The sequence below is a fragment of the Pleurodeles waltl genome, chromosome 4_2, assembly GCF_031143425.1.
Source record: "Pleurodeles waltl isolate 20211129_DDA chromosome 4_2, aPleWal1.hap1.20221129, whole genome shotgun sequence".
In the NCBI taxonomy this organism is placed as follows: domain Eukaryota; kingdom Metazoa; phylum Chordata; class Amphibia; order Caudata; family Salamandridae; genus Pleurodeles; species Pleurodeles waltl.
Window position 1 is genome coordinate 970,052,407 of NC_090443.1, and position 20,371 is coordinate 970,072,777.

The following is a 20,371-nucleotide window of genomic DNA, read 5'->3' on the forward strand; positions in this document are numbered from 1 at the left end:
GTTTTGCTGTTCTGTCAAAAGTTCGGAAAACTTTTCTCCTTCTGTCCTAAACCTTTTTCTGTCAGTTCTGCAGTAGGGCTTACTCCCACAGTTGTCCAGGCAACATGTGAGAATCTAAACTTTGAAAGTTTGAGGTGTGTCTGCATTGAAAGAGGTTTAGCAATTGGTAAGAATCCTACAAAAGATCTTCTCCTTAGCCTTCTTCTAGAAAGAGACCAGAACCAGTCTGGCCACACCCAGGATCATGTGGTAGAGGAGGGGGTAACCAGTAAGACTCTGGAGCCTCCTGAGATTGCTGGGGAGGGTTCTTCCAAGGACCGGTCAGCTAACAGGCCATCTACCATCTACTGACACTGGTAGTGGTGGGGGGGTGGGGGTCACACATTAGTAGGGCACCTTTCACTCCTAGAGTCCAGTCAGTTAGGGACAGGTCCAACTCTGCCAATTCCCACATTTCTTCTGTGTCTCACAATTCCCAAGCCTCCCACCCTGAGGATAACTTAATGGAAAGGGAACTCAAAGCTGAGGTTGGAAGAGGCCAGGCTGAAGCTTAAACAGCAGCAGCTGGCCTTAGACATGGAATCCCTGGATGTAGAAAGGGAAAGGCAGAAATTGGGGTTAGTCCCCACGGTGGCAGCAGAAGTATTTTTGATAGTAATCCTGTTAGAGCAAGATTCCAGAACCCTGCATAAGATAGTCCCCCCGTCCCCCCGTCCCCCCTTTACAAGGAGGGGGATGACATTAACAAGTGGTTTGCTGCACTTGAGAGGGCCTGTATGGTACAGTTGGCCCCTCAAAGACAGTGGGCTGCTATCTTGTGGCTATCTTTCACTGGTAAGGGTAGGGATAGGCTCCTTACTGTCAGAGAAAGTGATGCTAATAATTACAAGGTTTTGAAGGATGCACTCTTGGATGGATTTGGCTTAACCACTGAACAATACAGGATTAAGTTCAGAGACACCAGAAAAGAGTCCTCTCAAGACTGGACAGACTTTGTAGACTGTTCAGTAAAGGCTTTGGAGGGTTGGTTACATGGCAGTAAGGTGACGGACTATGAAAGCCTGTATAATCTAATCCTGAGAGAGCATATTTTGACCAATTGTGTGTCTGATATTTTGCACCAGTACTTGGTAGACCCAGATCTGACCTCTCCAAGAATTGGGAAAGAAGGCAGACAAATGTGTCAGAACAAGAGTGAACCGAAAAGTTCATACATGGGGTGACAAGGATGGCAAGGAGGATGGCAAGTCTTCTGACAAGGGTGGGGACAAAAACATTCCGAGTCTTCATCAGGCCCACAGAAATCCTCTGGGGGTGGTCGGTCCAAATTCTCTTCTCAGAATCAGAAAAGGCCCTGGTGTTATTTATGTAAAGTAAAAGGCCATTGGGCAAGTAATGCCACTTGTCCAAAGAAAAACACCAAATCCTCCCACAACTACAAATTCTAGTGTCCCTAGTAATAGTAGTGGTGGTAGGAAATCTACTATAAATAGCCAATCCAAGGGTGTAGCTGGGCTCACTATTGGCAGTGCAGATGGAGTTGGTCGTGTTAGGGAGACCACAGAGGCTGTTTTAGCCTCTGATGTGGCATTGACTTTGCCACCTTGGTTGCTTGTCCCCTTAATATGGGTAAGTACAAGCAACTACCCCTAATTATTGGTGTTGGTGTTTAGGTCTACAGGGACACAGGAGCCAGTTTAACTATGGTTATAGAGAAACTGGTTCACCCTGATCAACACCTACTTGGTCAGCAGTACCAAGTGACTGATGCTGACAATAACACACTTAGCCACCCCATGGCTGTTGTGAAACTCAACGGGGGGGGTTTCCCTGGTCCAAAGAAAGTTGTAGTAGCCACTGAATTACCTGTAGATTGCTTACTAGGCAATGATTTGGAGACATCAACTTGGGCTGAAGTGGAGTTGGAGGCTCATGCAGCAATGCTGGGCATTCCTGAGTATATTTTTGCTTTGACAAGGGCTCAGACCAAGAAGCAAAAAGGACAGGGATACTTGGATCTTGGAACAATGGACCACGTGCTCCCGAAAGCTAGGGGTAGGAAGGGTAAATCCTTGCCCACTATCCCTCCCTTACCAGAAGATTCACCTTTTGAGTAAGAGGAATCCTCTCCCTGTGCAGAATCTACACCAGATGAGCTGGCACAAGACATTGCTGAGCTTTTGGGTGCAGGGGGGGCCTGCTGGGGAACAGCTGTGTGGCACAGCAGACCTGTCCCACACTAGAGGGTTTGAGACAGCAAGCTGTCAAACAGCAGAATGGGGATTCAGTGATAACCATAAGGTGTATTGGGAAGACAACCTCCTGTATACTGAATCAAGGGACCCTAAACCTGGAGCTGCCAGGAGATTGGTCATCCCTTTGCAATACAGAGAGTTTCTTCTTACCGTGGCACATGACATTCCCTTGGTTGGGCATTTGGGCCAAAGTAAAACTTGGGACAGGCTTGTTCCCCTGTTTCACTGGCCTCATATGTCAGGGGACACCAAAGTTTTGTCACTCGTGTGACCTGCCAAGCCAGTGGCAAGACTGGTGGCATTCCAAAGGCCCCCTTAATTCCACTTCCTGTGGTTGGGGTGCCCTTTGCAAGGGTAGGGGTTGACATAGTTGGCCCCCTTGACCCTCCAACAGCTTCAGGCAATAGGTTCATCCTTGTGGTAGTGGACCATGCCACTAGGTACCCTGAAGCCATCCCCTTAAGGACCACTACAGCTCCTGCGGTGGCAAAGGCCCTCCTGGGAATCTTTTCCAGAGTGGGCTGCCCTAAGGAAGTGGTATCAGAGGTAGGAAGGTCATGTCTGCATACCTCAAAGCAATGTGGAAGGAGTGTGGATTAACATACAAGTTCACTATTCCTGATCATCCACAAACAAATGGTCTGGTTGAGAGGTTTAATAAAACTCAAAGGTATGATAATGGGACTCCCTGAAAAACTCCGGAGATGGGATGTCCTGTTACCTTGCCTCCTTTTTGCTTACAGGGAGTTAACCCAAAAAGGAGTGGGCTTTAGCCCTTTTGAACTCCTGTTTGGGCACCCTGTGAGAGGTCCCCTTGCACTTAAGGAGGGTTGGGAACAACCTTTAAAAGCTCCTAAACAGGACATTGTGGACTATTGTACTTGGCCTAAGATCAAGAATGGCGGAGTACATGAAAAAGGCCAGTAAAAACCTTCAGGCCAGCCAGGAGCTGCAAAAGCAATGGCATGACCAGAAGGCTGTCCAGACCCATTACCACTCAGGGCAGAAGGTGTGGGTATTGGAGCCTGTGGCCCCAAGAACACTCCAGGACAAATGGAGTGGACCTCATCTAATTGTGGAGAAAAAGGGTGAGGTTACCTACTTGGTAGACCTGGGCACTGCCAGGAGTCCCCTTAGGGTGATCCATGTCAACCGCTTAAAACCCTACTACGACCGGGCTGATCTCACCCTGCTCATGGAAACTGATGAGGGACAGGAAGAGAGTGGCCCTCTCCCTGATCTCTTCTCCACCTCTGAAGGTGATGGCTTAGCGGAGGGAGTAGTACTTGCAGACTGTCTTACTGCTGAGCAGAAGGATAACTGTATAAACCTTTTAAGTCAGTTTTCTGAACTCCTCACTGATACCAGGTACCACTACTTGGTGTGAGCATACAATCAATACTGGAGACAGTTTACCTGTCAAAAGTAAGATTTATAGGCAGTATGACCATGTCAGAGATTGCATAAAACAAGAGGTACAGAAAATGTTAAATCTGGGAGTGATTGAGCCTTCAGAAAGTCCATGGGCTAGCCCAGTGGTGCTTGTTTCTAAGCCTCACAGTAAGGACGGTAAAAGAGATAAGTTTTGTGTTGACTATAGAGGGCTCAACCAAGTAACCAAGACAGATGCTTACGCTATACCCAGGGCAGATGAGCTGATTGATACACTGGCTTCTGCCAAGTATTTGAGCACTTGATTTAACTGCAGGGTACTGGCAGATTAAATTATGAGAAGATGCAAAACCTAAAACTGCATTCTCAACCATTGGAGGGCACTACCAATTTATTGTGATGCCCTTTGGTCTGAAGAATGCACCTGCCACTTTTCAAAGGTTGGTGAACACAGTCCTGCATGGGTTGGAAGCTTTTAGTGCAGCATATCGATGATATACCTCTTTAGCTCCACCTGGAATGAGCACCTGGTCCACCTGTGGAAAGTTGTGGAGGCCCTGCAAAAGGCAGGCCTCCCTATCAAGGATTCAAAGTGCCAGATAGGGCAGGGGGAAGTGGTTTATCTGGGCCACCCGGTAGGTGGGGAACAGATTGCCCCACTGCAGGAGAAGATCTAGACCATTATAGAATGTGCTCCTCCTACAACTCAAACCCAGGTGAGAGCCTTTTTAGGCCTCACAGGGTACTATAGGAGGTTTATTAAGAATTATGGCTCCATTGCAGCTCCTCTTAATTACCTCATTAGTAAAAAGATGCCTAAAAAGGTATTGTGGTCCGCTAGCTGTCAAAAGGCTTTTGATGAGCTCTAAAAGGCCATGTGCTCTGCACCTGACCTAAAAAGCCCTTGCTACTCCAAAATGTTCACAGTCCAGACTGATGCTTCTGAATTAGGGGTAGGGGCAGTGCTATCACAGCTTAATACTGAGGGCCAGGATCAACCTGGTGCTTTTATCAGAAGGAGGTTGACCCCTAGAGAAAAGCGTTGGTCTGCCATAGAGAGGGAGGCCTTTGCTGTGGTATGGGCACCGAAAAAGTTGAGACCATACCTGTTTGCTACTCACTTTATTGTTCAGACAGACCACAAACCTCTACTTTGGCTAAAACTAATGAAAGGTGAAAACCCTAAAATGTTGAGGTGGTCCATTTCCCTACAGGGAATGCACTATACAGTGGAACATAGGCCTGGGAGTACCCACTCCAATGCAGATGGACTCTCCAGATATTTCCACTTAGACAATGAAGACTCATCTGGGCAAGGTTAGCCTTAATGTCCCTCGTTTCTGGGGGCTAGGGGCGAAGAGTACCATCTTGCCTGGCATGTTATCCCCATTTTTACTTCTATGTATGTTTATTTTTGCCTGTGTCACTGGGATCCTGCTAGTTAGGACCCCAGTGCTCATAAAGTATGCCCTGTATGTGTTCCCTGCATGGTGAATAACTATCACTGAGGCTCTGCTAACCAGAACCTCAGTGTTTATGCTCTCTGCTTTTAAAACTGTCACTGCAGGCTAATGACTAATTTTACCAATACTGATTGGCACACTGGAACACCCTTCTAATTCCCTCGTATATGGTACCTAGGTACCCAGGGTAATGGGGTTCCAGGAGATCCCTATGGGCTGCAGCATTTCTTTTGCCACCCATAGGGAGATCAGACAATTCTTACACAGGACTGCCACTGCAGCCCGAGTGAAATAACGTCCACGTTATTTCACAGCCTTTTTACACTGCACTTAACTTATAAGTCACTTATATGTCTAACCCTCACTTAGTGAAGGTTAAGTGCAAAGTTACTTAGTGTGAGAGCACCCTGGCACTAGCCAAGCTGCCCCCATATTGTTCAGGGCAATTTCCCAGGACGTTGTGAGTGCGGGGACACCATTACATGTGTGCAATACATAGAGGTCAATACCTATATGTAGCGTCACCATGGTAACTCCAAACATGGCCATGTAACATGTCTAGGATCATGGAATTGTAATACCAATACCATTCTGGTATTGGTGGGACAATTCCATGCATCCCGGGGCTCCAGCATAGTGCCTGGGTACTGCCAAACTTTCTGGGGTTTTCTCTGCAGCTACCGCTGCTGTCAACCCTCAGACAGGTTTCTGCCCCCCTGGGGCCTGGGCAGCCCAGTCCCAGGAAGGCAGAACAAAGGATTTCTTTTGAGAAGGGGTGTCACACCCTCTCCCTTTGGAAATTGGTGTGAAGGGCCTGAGAGAAGTAGCCTCTCCTGGCCTCTGGAAATGCTTTGAAGGGCACAGATGGTGCCCTCCTTGCATAAGCCAGTCTACACCGGTTCAGGGATCGCCCTCTCTCCCCCACCCCAGCCCTGCTCTGCTCTGCCACGAAACTGGACAAAAGGAAAGGGGAGGGACCACTCCCCTGACCAGCAACTCCCAAGGGGAGGTGCCCAGAGCTCCTCCAGTGTGTCCCAGACCTCTGCCATCTTGGATGCAGAGGTGTGAGGGCACAATAGACACCTCTGAGTGGCCAGTGCCAGCAGGTGATGTCAGAGACCCCTCTCTTGATAGGTGCTTACCTTTCTCTGTAGCCAATCCTCCACTGAGGGCTATTTAGGGTCTCTCCTGTGGGTATCTCATCAGATAACGAATGCAAGAGCTCACCAGAATTCCTCTGCACTTCTCTCTTCGACTTCTTCCAAGGATCGACCGCTGACTGCTCCAGGATGCCTGCAAAACTGCAACAAAGTAGCAAGAAGACTACCAGCAACATTGTAGCGCCTAAACCTGCTGGCTTTCTCAACTGTTTCCTGATGGTGCATGCTCTGAGGGCTGTCTGCCTTCACCCTGCACGGGAAGCCAAGAAGAAATCTCCCCTGTGGGTCTAGGGAATCTTCCCCCTGCTACCGCAGGCACCAAACTTCTGCATCACTGGTCCTCTGGGTACCCTCTCATCTTGATGACCGTGGTCCCTGGAACACCGGAGCTGGATCCAAGTGTCCCTAACAGTCCAGTAGCCTTTCTGTCCAAAGTTGGTGGAAATAAGTCCTTGCCTTCCCACGTCAGACTGTAATCCTGTGTACTGCATGATCTGCAGCTGCTAGGGCTTCTGTGCACTTTTGCAAGACTTCCTTTGTGCACAGCCTAGCCTAGGTCCCCAGCACTCCGTCCTGCATTGCCTAAATCGCAGACTTGCCTGACTTAGACTTCGTGGGACTCCCTTTTGTTGTGCTGAGACGACCGCCTTGCTCAGATCTTCTGAGCGCCTGTTCAGGTACTTCTGCAGGTGCTGCCTGCTTCTGTGTAGGCTCTCTGTTGCTGAGCGCCCCCTCTGTCTCCTCCTCCAAGGGGCGACCTCCTGGTCCTTCCTGGGCCCTGGCAGCACCCAAAACCTTTAAACGTGACTCTTGCAGCTAGCAAGGCTTGCTTGCGGTCTTTTTGCGTGGAAACAACTCTGCATCCTCCAGCACGTCGTGGGACATCTTCTGACCAAAGGAGAAGTTCCTGGCACCTTCCGTGGTTGCAGAATCTTCTGCTTCTTCCACCCGGAGGCAGCCCTTTTGCACCTTCACCCGGGGTTTAGTGGGCTCCTGCTTCCCCTGGACACTTGGGTGACTCTTGGACTTGGTCCCCTTCCTTTACAGGTCCTCAGGTCCAGGAATCCTTCAGTGCTTTGCAGTCAGTTGTTGTCTTTGCAGAATCTCCTATCTCGACTTTACTGTCTTTCTGGGGTAGTAGGGTAACTTTACTCCTACTTTTCAGGGTCTTGGGGCGGGGTGTCTTGGACACCCTTAGTGTTTTCTTACATTCCCAGCGACCCTCTACACTAGGTCTGGGGTCCCTTCATGGTTCGCATTCCACTTTTGGAGTATATGGTTTGTGTTGCCCCTAGGCCTATTGTCTCCTATTGCATTCTATTGTGTTCTACAATGTTTGCACTACTTTTCTGACTGTTTACTTACCTGATTTTGGTTTGTGTGTATATTTTGTGTATTTTACTTACCTCCTAAGGGAGTATAGCCTCAGATACTTTTGGCATATTGTCACTAAAATAAAGTACCTCTATTTTTAGTAACTGAGTATTGTGTTTCATATGATATAGTGCTATATGATATAAATGGTATAGTAGGAGCTTTGCATGTCTCCTAGTTCAGCCTAAGCTGCTCTGCTATATCTACCTCTATCAGCCTAAGCTGCTAGAATACTACACTCTACTAAGGGATAACTGGACCTGGCACAAGGTACCCACTATAAGCCAGGCCAACCTCCTACACTACTGTTGAAGACTAGTTGCTTCCCATACATCCAGAATGCACAGACTGCAGGCCTCAAAAAATCTACTCGTCCTCTAACTATGGCGAATCATTTTATCAGGTGGAGCTATTTTTAGGACCTACTCGCCCCTTCAGGCGAGTTGTCAAAAACCATGTGTTCTGTTCAGTCAGAAAATGAAAGACCAATAAAAACTCCTTTAAATCTTGCTCTGGTCACATATGCTCTGTGTTGAGAAAGAGGTCAAAAGTCAGTTTGTCTGACGATTTTCATTCGGTCATGGTTTGTCTTAAAACACAACATTTAATAGCTAAGTCAACTGTACAAACATCTCAATGTATTTCAATAGTTGTGAAAGCCCACTGTTTGTTCATCTATGCGATTTAAAAAAATGTAATAGGATGAAAACAAATCAGAACACTACTTGGTGATTTGCAAAGAATAAATGTTTTCTGAAACCCAATTTTCACATATTATGAACACAATTTTATCAGCAAAACTGCTTGATAGTGAGAAGGTTTTAAACATTTCTTGAAAATTGTCTGTAAATGAGCGTGCAACCACATCATGCGTTAGTAATATATGTATTAAAAGTGAGTGTTTAACCATAAACCTGACCTGGTAGCAATGCTATTAGTGAACTAAGAAGCAAGTAATTAATCATGTATCCCCTATAGGTGGGCTAGATTTTTTATACATGGAGCAGTCTATTTACTCAAAAAAGTTTCTTGTACAGCAGAAATGCTGAGCTCACATATTTGAAGGAACACTCATGTGACAATGAAAAAAACAGTGACTAAGATAAAATATTTGCCTAGGATCACACAATTTGAGACCCTCCCCCCCCAAAAACCATTGCGTGAACTGTTTACTTAAATACAGGCCGCTAAGCCACACGTCAACATTATCTACCACCCTCTGCTTACTAGATGAGGGAGTTACTTACCTTCGGTAACGACTTTTCTGGTGGATACATTAGCTACCTGTGGATTCCACACCTAATGAATACTCCCATTGCGCCAGCACTCGACGGAAATCTTCTTCCTACCTTCTGCACGTCGACGAGGACGTCACAGTTGCCCACGTGACGCCGTCTGATGTCATACAGGCAATAAGAGGTCCTCGCAGACGTGCAGACATCAGTATCAACATTTTTTACGTGCCTGAGAATAGGCTATTGAGATGAAAGAACAATAGTAATATTTAATGATATTCCAAACAAACATTGAGAATTCAACCTACCATTTTTTTTTTTAAACAAGTAAATAAATATATGAACTATATATATACACACATATAAACATATATACATAATATATACCAATCCTCAAAACCAAGAGGAGCACACAAGAATTACTTGGTTAGACCAAACAGGCAACGGGGAGGCGGGTGGGACCGTGAGGAATCCACAGATAGCTAATGTATCCACCAGAAAGGTCGTTACCGAAGCTAAGTAACTCGTTCTTCTGATGGATACAACTACCTGTGGATTCCTCACCTAATGAATAGAGTCCCAAAGCAGTACCGCACTCGGTGGTGGGTGCCTGAATGGTCAAACCAAGAAATCCTGCAGCACTGACCGTGCAAAATGGCCATCCCTTCTGACCTCAGAGTCCAAGCAGTAATGCTTCGCAAAAGTATGAAGGAATGACCAAGTTGCGGCCTTGCAGATGTCGACCACAGGAACACCCCTAGCCAAGGCCGAGGAGGCCGACTTAGCTCTGGTGGAATGAGCTCTTATACCATCAGGGGGATCCTTCTTTGCTAAAGAGTAACACATTTTAATGCAAAGAACAACCCACCTGGAGAGTGTTCTCTTGTGGACTGCCTTTCCTCTCCTCTTTCCCACGTATCCGATGAAAAGCTGATCCTCCAGCCTGAAATCCTTTGTCCTGTCTATATAAAAGCTTAACGCCCTCTTTGGGTCCAAGCGGTGTAGTCTCTCTTCTTCCTTTGACGGATGAGGCGGAGGATAAAACGTGGATAGAGTAATTGTCTTGGCCAAATGAAAGGGTGAAACAACCTTCGGAAGGAAAGCAGCCTTGGTCCTCAACACCACCTTATCCCCATAAAAAGATGTATAAGGGGGTTTTACCGATAGAGCCTGCAACTCACTCACTCTCCTTGCAGAGGTAATAGCAACCAGGAAAACCGTTTTAAGAACTAATAATCCTATGGGGCAAGAATGCATAGGCTCAAAAGGGGACCCCATAAGGAAAGTTAGAACCAAGGTCCAGTCCCATTGAGGCATTACGAAAGGAGTTGGAGGGAATTTATTCATAAGGCCCTTCAAGAATCTAAGTACTATTGGGGATTTAAATAAAGAAGGCTGGTCTGGAAGACAAAGGCTGACAAGGCAGACAAGTAATCCTTAACCGTTGCCATTGCACAACCCCTCTGTGCTAAAGACAAAGCAAAAAAGATAAAACATCTGACAAATGAGCACGTAAGGGATCAATCTGCCTCTCTCCACACCAAACCACAAATTTAGACCACCTATTAGCGTAGATAGATTTAGTGGAGTGTCGCCTGGTCGATAAGATAACATACACTACCTCAGGCGGGAGAGAAAAGGAACTCAGGTTGCCCCGTTCAATCTCCAGGCATGAAGGTGCAGGCTCTGGAGGTTGGGGTGTAAACCCTGCCCCTGCAAGAGGAGGTCTGCCCTGAGAAGGAGACGGAGCGGAGGGCACAGTGAGAGTTGGAGAAAGTCGGAATACCACACCCTCCTTGGCCAATCCGGAGCAATTAAGATGACTTGGGCCCAGTCTTGGTGAATTTTCCTCAACACCCGAGGAATCAAGGGTATGGGGGGGGGGACACGCGTAAAGCAGCTGGTCACCCCAGGTCATCTGAAACGCACCCCCCAAAGCTCCTTGCACCGGATACTGGAGGCTGCAGAACAATGGGCAGTGCGAGTTCTCCCGGGTGGCAAATAGATCTATCCAAGGAAACCCCCCACATCTGGAAGATTATCCGGACTTGATCTGGATGGAGACGCCACTCGTGATCGGCCGAGAAATGGCAACTGAGACTGTCCACACATACGTTCAAGACTCCGGCCAGATGATTTGCTACCAAGCATCTCTGCAGAGAAGGTACAACCCTACCCCTCCCTGCTTGTTTATATACCACATCGCAGTAGTGTTGTCCGTCAGGACCTGAACAGACGGACCGCGAAGGGATGGGAGGAAGGCCTTGAGAGCCAGACGTACAGCCCGCAACTCCAACAGATTTATATGAAACATCTGTTCCACTGGAGTCCAAAGCCCCTTGGTCTCCAGGTCCCCCAGATGAGCTCCCCACCCTAGAGTGGAAGCATCCGTTATTACTGTGGCCATAGGCGGATCTTGCGAGAACTGCCTTCCTCGGGAAAGATTGTCTTCCGCAATCCACCATTTCAAATCCATGGCAGCATCTCTGGGGATCCTCACTGAGCCTTCGAGATCCCCTTTGTGTTGAGACCACTGCCTTCGGAGGCTCCACTGAAGAGCCCTCATGTGCCAGCGAGCATGCGTGACCAACAGTATGCACGAAGCAAACAGACCGAGCAGACGTAGGACCTTGAGGACTGGAATGACCGCTCCATTTTGAAACATTGGAACCAACGCCTGAATGTCCTGAACCCGCTGAGGCGGAGGAAAGGCTTGATTCAATGTTGTATCCAGTACTGCCCCTATGAACAGGAGGCGCTGAGAGGGCTCTAGGTGAGATTTGGGCACGTTCAACGAAAAGCCCAGGTCGGACAACAACTGGGTTTTGGACTGTAGGTGACGCAACACGAGCTCCGGAGACCTGGCCTTGATCAACCAGTCGTCTAGATAAGGAAATACTGCTATCCCCTTCCGTCTGAGCTCTGTCGCAACCACCGACATCACCTTTGTGAAGACTCGAGGTGCTGAAGTAAGACCAAACGGGAGAACCGCAAACGGATAGTGTTGCGACCCTACCACAAACCGGAGATACTTCCTGTGTGACTTGAGTATCGGGATATGAAAGTAAGCATCCTGCAAGTCAACAGACACCATCCAATCTCCATTGTTCAGCGCCAAAAGCACCTGAGCTAGGGTCAGCATCTTGAACTTTTCCTGTTTGAGGAACCAATTCAAGATCCTTAGGTCCAGGATCGGCCTCAACCGACCATCCTTCTTGGGAATCAGGAAGTATCTTGAGTAACAACCTTGACCCCTTTCCTGCTCCGGAACCAACTCCACCGCGCCCTTTGAAAGGAGGACTTGAACCTCCTGTTCTAACAGGAGGTGTTCTTCTGAACAATAAGATGGGCGGGCGGGATGGGGGGCGGAAACTCCCGAAAGGGAAGGGTGTAGCCTTTTCTCACAATGCTGGTAACCCAGGAGTCTGATATTATGACCTCCCACTTGTGGAGAAAATTCAGTAACCTCCCCCCTACAGGAGTGGAGTGAGTAGGAATTGGTGGAAGCCTAAGGCTGCTTCCCCTGCTGCACCCCTCCAGAGGAAGAGTCAGAGTGCTGCTGAGAGGCTCCCCTGGTACGGACCCTACCCCTCCCTCTAAAAGATCTATAGGAGAGAGCAGAGGTAGGCTGCTGGAATTTCCCTCGAAAGGAGGAGGAGCCACAACCAAATCCTCGAAACATCCTAACAAATCTGGAGGAGGCAGAAGAAGTGGCTTGCAAGCCCAGCGACTTGTCCCTGCTCTCCTTGAACCTCTCTAAGGCCGCATCCGCCTTGGCACCAAAGAGCTTTTCCCCATCAAAAGGAAGGTCCAGTAAGGTTGACTGCACATCCGAGGAAAATCCTGAGTTACGAAGCCAAGCCTGCCTCCTCGTAACTACAGCAGTGCCCATTGCTCTAGCAACAGAGTCAGTTGTATCCAACCCAGATTGGATAACCTGAGTTGCAGCTGCCTGAGTGTCTGATACCAGATTCAATAGCCCCTGAGGGACCTCCGTATGCGTGGATGCAATTTCGTCCATCAGAGCATAAATGTACCTTCCTAAAATAAATGTTGCATTGGCGGACTTTAATGCCATGCTACATGACGAGAACACCTTTTTGGATGCCATGTCCATCTTCTTGGAGTCTCTATCCGAGGGCACAGATGGAAAAGAGCCAGGAGCAGACTTTGCCGAGCAGGAAGCCTGGACCACCAAGCTTTCAGGTGTTGGATGTCTGGTAAGAAAACCAGGGTCAGCCGGTGCAGCCCGATACCTCCTAGCCACAGATCTATTGACAGCTGAAGAAGACACCAGCTTCTTCCAGACTTCCAAAACAGGTTCCAGCAGCGCCTCATTGAACGGCAAAAGTGGTTCTGCCGATGTAGAGGCCGGGTGCAACACCTCTGTCAACAAATTCTGCTTGGCTTCAGTCACTGGCAAAGGAAGATCAAAGAAGCTAGCTGCCTTCCTGATGACAGAATGAAAAGTGGCCGCCTCTTCTGTATACTCCCCAGGAGATGACAAGTCCCACTCGGGGAAGTATCTAGGCCACTAGCAGTGTCCAGCCCATGGAGACCCTCATGAGAGTCCTCAATCTCTCCTTCCTCCAGGTTTTGTCTCTGGTACTCCTGCTCTTCAAGGAGGTGGAGAGCAAGCCTCCTCGAGTGCAGCCTCTCCTCTATACTCGGCGTCGACATGGCGTCAGCAGATGTCGAAGAACGACACCGATCTCTGGATCCGTCCAACGCCAGGTCTACAGGCGCCATAGGTCCCTTCGGCACCGAACGAGGAGTCGAGTGGCGAGAAGACTGCTTCGGTGTCGTAGGAGGTCCAGACGGCGCCACTGGTTGAAACATCGAAGCCGCCGAAGCCTCAGAAGCCACCGGAGCAGATACCGACCCCACGTTCCCCAGGGGGAGAAAGGGCATAAAGAGTGCCGGTTGAAGCGGAGCCGGAGCACCCATGTTGAAAGTCAAAGGGCCCAAAGGACCAGCCGGTCCACCACTTGGCGCCATCTGCTGGAAGATGGAAAACATCGCATTTAAAAATGCGGTATTATCCGCTCCACGGGCCGGGAAAGCCGGGTACTGGGGCGCCTGGTTCGAAGGCAACACCGACCTCGACGTCTGCAGTGACGGAGAAAACATTTGAGGCTGCGGAACCTCAAACACTGAAGGTGGTTGGCCCGATGACCCGGGCGAAGTCGGTGAGGCTGGAGAAGGCAACGGCGTCAACGGATGGGGAGTGACAGTGGGACTGACCTCCCAAGTCTTCCAACGTCGAGTTGGTGGTGACCTCAACCGAGACCTCTCTTTACTCGACCGGCGCCGTGATTCTTGACGACGGAAGTCCCAATGACGCCGATGAGACTTTGGTGACGAGGATTTTCGATGATGTCTCGTGTCCTTTTTCGACTTCGTCAGAAAAAGCTTTGCCTCGCGCTCTTTTAGGGCCTTTGGACTCGTATGTTGACAATAATCACACTTGTCAACATCATGGTCGGAACCAAGACACCACAAACCGTCAGAATGTGGGTCCGTTACCGACATTTTGCCCCCACACTCACGACAGGGCTTGAATCCCGACTTTCTCTGCGACATTGTAATCTCAAAGAAAAAATAGATCCAAAAAACACACTAACTGCCGAACAGCAACAGTAGCTCCCTCGAAGATAAGTTTCGAATGGCACGTAAAAAAGGGAACTGACGTCGGCGAGGACCTCTTATTGCCTGTATGATGTCAGACGGTGTCACGTGGGCAACTGTGACGTCCTCGTCGACGTGCAGAAGCTAGGAAGAAGATTTCCGTCGAGTGCTGGCTCAATGGGAGTATTCATTAGGTGAGGAATCCACAGGTAGTTGTATCCATCAGAACACCTAGATACTATCCAACGGTATTCCTATGCTACTCAGCCATTTGCCTTTATATAAGGCAGAAAAGCAGAGTGCTCGCGCTGCCCAAGTATACTTGTATAGCAGCCTGGCACTAGCAGCACACTGCAAGATTACCCTTACCCAGCAAGGTACACAGAGCGATGGTCACCAACAAAACGGCCGAAAGGGACTTCGCCTTAGTTGTGAAATAACAAGTGGTCTATAGGACCGGATAAACGTTTGCAGCGGCTCGGTGCACAGCTCTCCAATGTCCCTTAATGTTTACACTCCTGAGGTTTTTTTTTTGGTTTTTTTTTTTTAACTATCTTTGCAAAGACGATGAAAATACTTCTATACACCCCACTATCAGAGCAATACATTGAATATAGTGCTTGGATTACACCAGAATGATAGTTCTAAAACTGAACACACCTATATGGAGTATGTGCATGCATCACCACGTCAGAATTACATGCTAACCTCCTGTAGGAAGGCAGAAAGTAAACGCTTAGTCAGCAGCGTCGCTAAGCCAACCACGCGTGACAGAACGTGCCATCCCATAAAACCTGACTAAAACACTTTTGAAAACTCAAGTTATGCATCGGTTTCACGAATGAGTACATGCGGGATGGGTGTCGCAAAATAATTGTTAAACAGAAATATCGCGAGTGTGGCCAAAGATCACAGCTGCCAAGCTTCCCAGGTCCGTGAGTTAAGTGCTTCTTTAGTCCATCTTTTTTCTTTGAATTGTGGGGCTTGTAGTCCCATTTATGCTATAATAACAGGACTACAAGTCCCAGAATTCAAAGAAAAAGCCTGGACTGGCGCAACACTGCACGTATGGACCTAGGTAACTTGGCAGGGGCTGAAACACTTCTGTAAGAACGTAATGGTATAAAAACGCCTACCGGCACAGACACATTGCTTTGCGGCGGAAGGTTCTCCTTCACGTGAGGTGGTCCGGAAAGGCCCTGCAGGAGTTCAGGATTCACCGCCACGATGTCTTCTATGTTTATCTGCACAGGAGAAAATCAGTGTCGTTTAAGTAGTAAAAAAATGCGGATTTCTCAACTCAGCGTAAACTTCGATAAATCAAGCGTCAGCCTTGAACCGTCTAGTTGGAATCTCACAGCAGATAAATATGAAACCAAGGCAAAGTGTAAAACGAGCCCAGGTCGTTTAATGCAAGTAACAGCGTCACAACAGTTTCACCGCAGACCAGGAAAGCACACTCAGCTTTGGCTTTATATATCTCAGGCGGCTCGGGTTAGAACATCTATAAACTGCAGCAGTGTGGAAATTAACTGTCCCGGGGCTCTGCTACAGTGAAAGTAAAATATGTACCATCTGGTAAACAATCCACTTGAACAGTCGATAGACCTGCGAAACACTTAATTCTAATGTTCAAATAAACGTCCTCAGGGAAAAATACTTCTAGATTAAAAAGCGCATTATCCGTTTCTCCTACTCACTACACTGACCAACACAGAACAGAGCCTCGAATGCAGGTTTTATTCGAATGCAGCCGACAAAGGTACAGAGAAGCTGCACACAAAGAGCTTCTTAAACGGTGTGGAGTACTTCAGACAGTATGTAGATATTATTCACTAAGAAACGACTCCACTGTCGGACAACACTGCTAAGGTTTCCAATACCTTTGCGATAGGCAGTTAAACTATTGCTCACAGAGCAAATAGGCATGCTTGTTTTAGATTTGGGGGGGGGGGGGGGGGGGGGGGGGAGACTTCCCTATAACTCCAGTTCACCCGCATTGGCATCTTATGATTCACATGCCTGAATTATTCCCACTCGCCAGACTGGAACCGCTCTGTAAATATTTATAGCTGTACAGGGAGTGCAGAATTATTAGGCAAGTTGTATTTTTGAGGATTAATTTTATTATTGAACAACCACCATGTTCTCAATGAACCCAAAAAACTCATTAATATCAAAGCTGAATATTTTTGGAAGTAGTTTTTAGTTTGTTTTTAGTTTTAGCTATGTTAGGGGGATATCTGTGTGTGCAGGTGACTATTACTGTGCATAATTATTAGGCAACTTAACAAAAACAAATACCCATTTCAATTATTAATTATTACCAGTGAAACCAATATAACATCTCAACATTCACAAATATACATTTCTGACATTCAAAAACAAAACAAAAACAAATCAGTGACCAATAGCCACCTTTCTTTTCAAGGACACTCGAAAGCCTGCCATCCATGGATTCTGTCAGTGTTTTGATCTGTTCACCATCAACATTGCGTGCAGCAGCAACCACAGCCTCCCAGACACTGTTCAGAGAGGTGTACTGTTTTCCCTCCTTGTAAATCTCACATTTGATGATGGACCACAGGTTCATGGGGTTCAGATCAGGTGAACAAGGAGGCCATGTCATTAGATTTCCTTCTTTTATACCCTTTCTTGCCAGCCACGCTGTGGAGTACTTGGACGTGTGTGATGGAGCATTGTCCTGCATGAAAATCATGTTTTTCTTGAAGGATGCAGACTTCTTCCTGTACCACTGCTTGAAGAAGGTGTCTTCCAGGAACTGGCAGTAGGACTGGGAGTTGAGCTTGACTCCATCCTCAACCCGAAAAGGCCCCACAAGCTCATCTTTGATGATACCAGCCCAAACCAGTACTCCACCTCCACCTTGCTGGCATCTGAGTCGGACTGGAGCTCTCTGCCCTTTACCAATCCAGCCACGGGCCCATCCATCTGGCCCATCAAGACTCACTCTCATTTCATCAGTCCATAAAACCTTAGAAAAATCAGTCTTGAGATATTTCTTGGCCCAGTCTTGACATTTCAGCTTGTGTGTCTTGTTCAGTGGTGGTCGTCTTTCAGCCTTTCTTACCTTGGCCATGTCTCTGAGTATTGCACACCTTGTGCTTTTGGGCACTCCAGTGATGTTGCAGCTCTGAAATATGGCCAAACTGGTGGCAAGTGGCATCGTGGCAGCTGCACGCTTGACTTTTCTCAGTTCATGGGCAGTTATTTTGCGCCTTGGTTTTTCCACACGCTTCTTGCGACCCTGTTGACTATTTTGAATGAAACGCTTGATTGTTTGATGATCACGCTTCAGAAGCTTTGCAATTTTAAGAGTGCTGCATCCCTCTGCAAGATCTCACTATTTTTTACTTTTCTGAGCCTGTCAAGTCCTTCTTTTGACCCATTTTGCCAAAGGAAAGGAAGTTGCCTAATAATTATGCACACCTGATATAGGGTGTTGATGTCATTAGACCACACCCCTTCTCATTACAGAGATGCACATCACCTAATATGCTTAATTGGTAGTAGGCTTTCGAGCCTATACAGCTTGGAGTAAGACAACATGCATAAAGAGGATGTGGTCAAAATACTCATTTGCCTAATAATTCTGCACTCCCTGTATATGTCCCATACTCATAACATTGAAATTTACAACGGATTTAGTGAGCCATCCATATTCTAGATGATCCATGCTAAAACCAAAGACTCCTCTCTCTAGCTGTTCCCCTGTCAGCAGATTCCAACTATCAGATTTTCTAGCTCATAACATGTTCATAAGAACTTTTCGAAGCCTCCTCACAATGGAAGGAGGGTGGTTCGTATGTCAATATCTGGAAGATGCTAACGATGGAGAACCGCAGCCAAGTATTTTTTTTCCCTTCAGCATTGGATCGATAATAGATCCACATACTTGAATTAAGATCATAGTAGGTTACAACAGTGGCTGGCGGGTGTGAGGCTACTTTATGTAGAAAAGTTTGAGCACTGCCCTTCCCAATGTCACATCTTTGTTGACATCTACATGGATATGCTTAGCGAAGGCACGTGTTTTCCATGTCTCAGCCTGCAAATATCTTCCAAACACTGCAGCAAAAAGTTGTCGCACTCATCTTGCTAGTGAAAAGCAGTTTTTGTGGACTGTTAAAAAAAAGTCTTGATCATGCGATTTTGTAATGCAAGAAACAATCAATTTTCTAAAAGTCTTTCGTTATGGGTTTCTCCTTATTGAGAATAAGGACTGGAAGAAAGAAATTGGCCTGATTTATAGAAATCTTTAAACTTAATTAAGAAATTAAGGACATTTAATAGGAAAAAAAAGATGGGACCCTGGGATAAATTTCGGGTTGGTTGTAAAAAAGATAAATAAAAAGCGAAAGACTCCCTATATGAAAGTGTTTGCAGCTCACTAACTACTAGAAGAGGTGACAGATAGCAGGGAGGCTTGAGCCAAACTGAAGAGGATAATCTTGTACAGAAATTTCCAGTTTCACATACCAAAGCGGACCAGCCCATGCAGGGATATTTAAATCATCATGCATTTTCAATCCTTACCTTGCAATGAACTCATTATTGGTATTGGAAATAATAGAAATACATTTCCCTGACCCATTTACTGCAAATGCATTTGCTTGCAAACTTGAGCAGGACCACCTGCTCACATAACCGACATCTGCGATTCTTCCATGTAGCAAACATGTCCCAATGAGGAGTGCCCCATCTCTGAAAACTCAGGCAAAGGTGGTGGTCATCCAATTCCTATTTGTGGACATCAGACTAGCCTGCTATTGGACCTGGCCCTTTTCACAGGGTCACCTCTAAACATTTTGCCTTTCCCCCTCCCATTTTTCTGACCTCTTTGTTAGCTTCAGGACTCTGGACACTCACTGCTGATCAGTGATCAAGTGCATGTTCTCTCCCTTCTAAATTTGGTACGATTAGCTTACACCTGATTGGCTTATTTAATTTACTGCAAGATCCTTGTACAGTGGTATCCCTTACACCCAGGGCCTGTGAGTTAAATGCTACTAGTGGGTCTGAAGTGCAAATCGCACCAACCACAGAAGCAGCCTTTCAAACCTGTCTTAGGCCTGCTACTGCAGTGCCTGCATACGCAGTTTACTTCCACAGAGACTTGGCATTTAAATTTACATAGCAGGCCTGAAACTAGCCTTTTACTACATATAAGTCACTACTCGTGTAGGCCCTAGCTAGCCCTTTGGGCAGGGTGCTGTGTAGGTAAGAGGTAGGACATGTTCCTGGTTGTGTGGCCTGTCCTATTAGTGAGAAACAGCCCATTTTGTTTTCTCAGTAGTGTGAGTGCTGCCTCTCAGGACTGCACAGCAAATGCCCAAGTGGTACTGTCTGATCTATGAGGAGGTGGTGCAGGCATGTTTGGTATGGTTGGGATAGTACTGAGAAATGCTGTGTACTGGTGTAGGTGAAACTTATTACCAATGTAGAAATGCCACTTTTAGAAAGTGGGCATTTCTCTGTGCTTATAACTCTGGTGCTTTTGCAACTTTACTCCAATCCACATCTGGGACAGAGCGACAGCTGGGCTTTGTGCATACTTTCTAGACAACCAGTACACAGGGAGGGTGAAGGAGTAACAGTATATCTGCATACTTAATTGTCTTCATGGGATGGGAGAGGTAGAGGCGTGGCACACCTGCTTCTATAAAGGATGTGTCCTGCCCTCACACAAAGGGCTGGTTTACCCCCTATTGATGTCTGGAGCCACTGCTGGAGGAGAAAGTACATTCCGGGAACCGGTTAGAGCTGGTAGGAACCCCTTCGCCACCTTTGTGGAAGCAGTGCAAACTGAGTATAAGTACAGGGGGCTGTCCCCCACATATTTA

General features: G+C 47.2%; 1 protein-coding gene across 2 annotated transcripts in view; it reads right to left on the reverse strand.

Moving 5' to 3' along the window:
• KIF2C (kinesin family member 2C) overlaps positions 1-20,371 on the reverse strand; it is a 752,439-nt gene that overhangs the window by 609,632 nt on the left and 122,436 nt on the right. For both annotated transcript variants that reach the window (XM_069232808.1, XM_069232807.1), the window contains exon 3: positions 15,644-15,751. In XM_069232808.1, the coding sequence (XP_069088909.1) occupies positions 15,644-15,751 (108 nt within the window). The remainder of the gene's footprint in view (positions 1-15,643; positions 15,752-20,371) is intronic.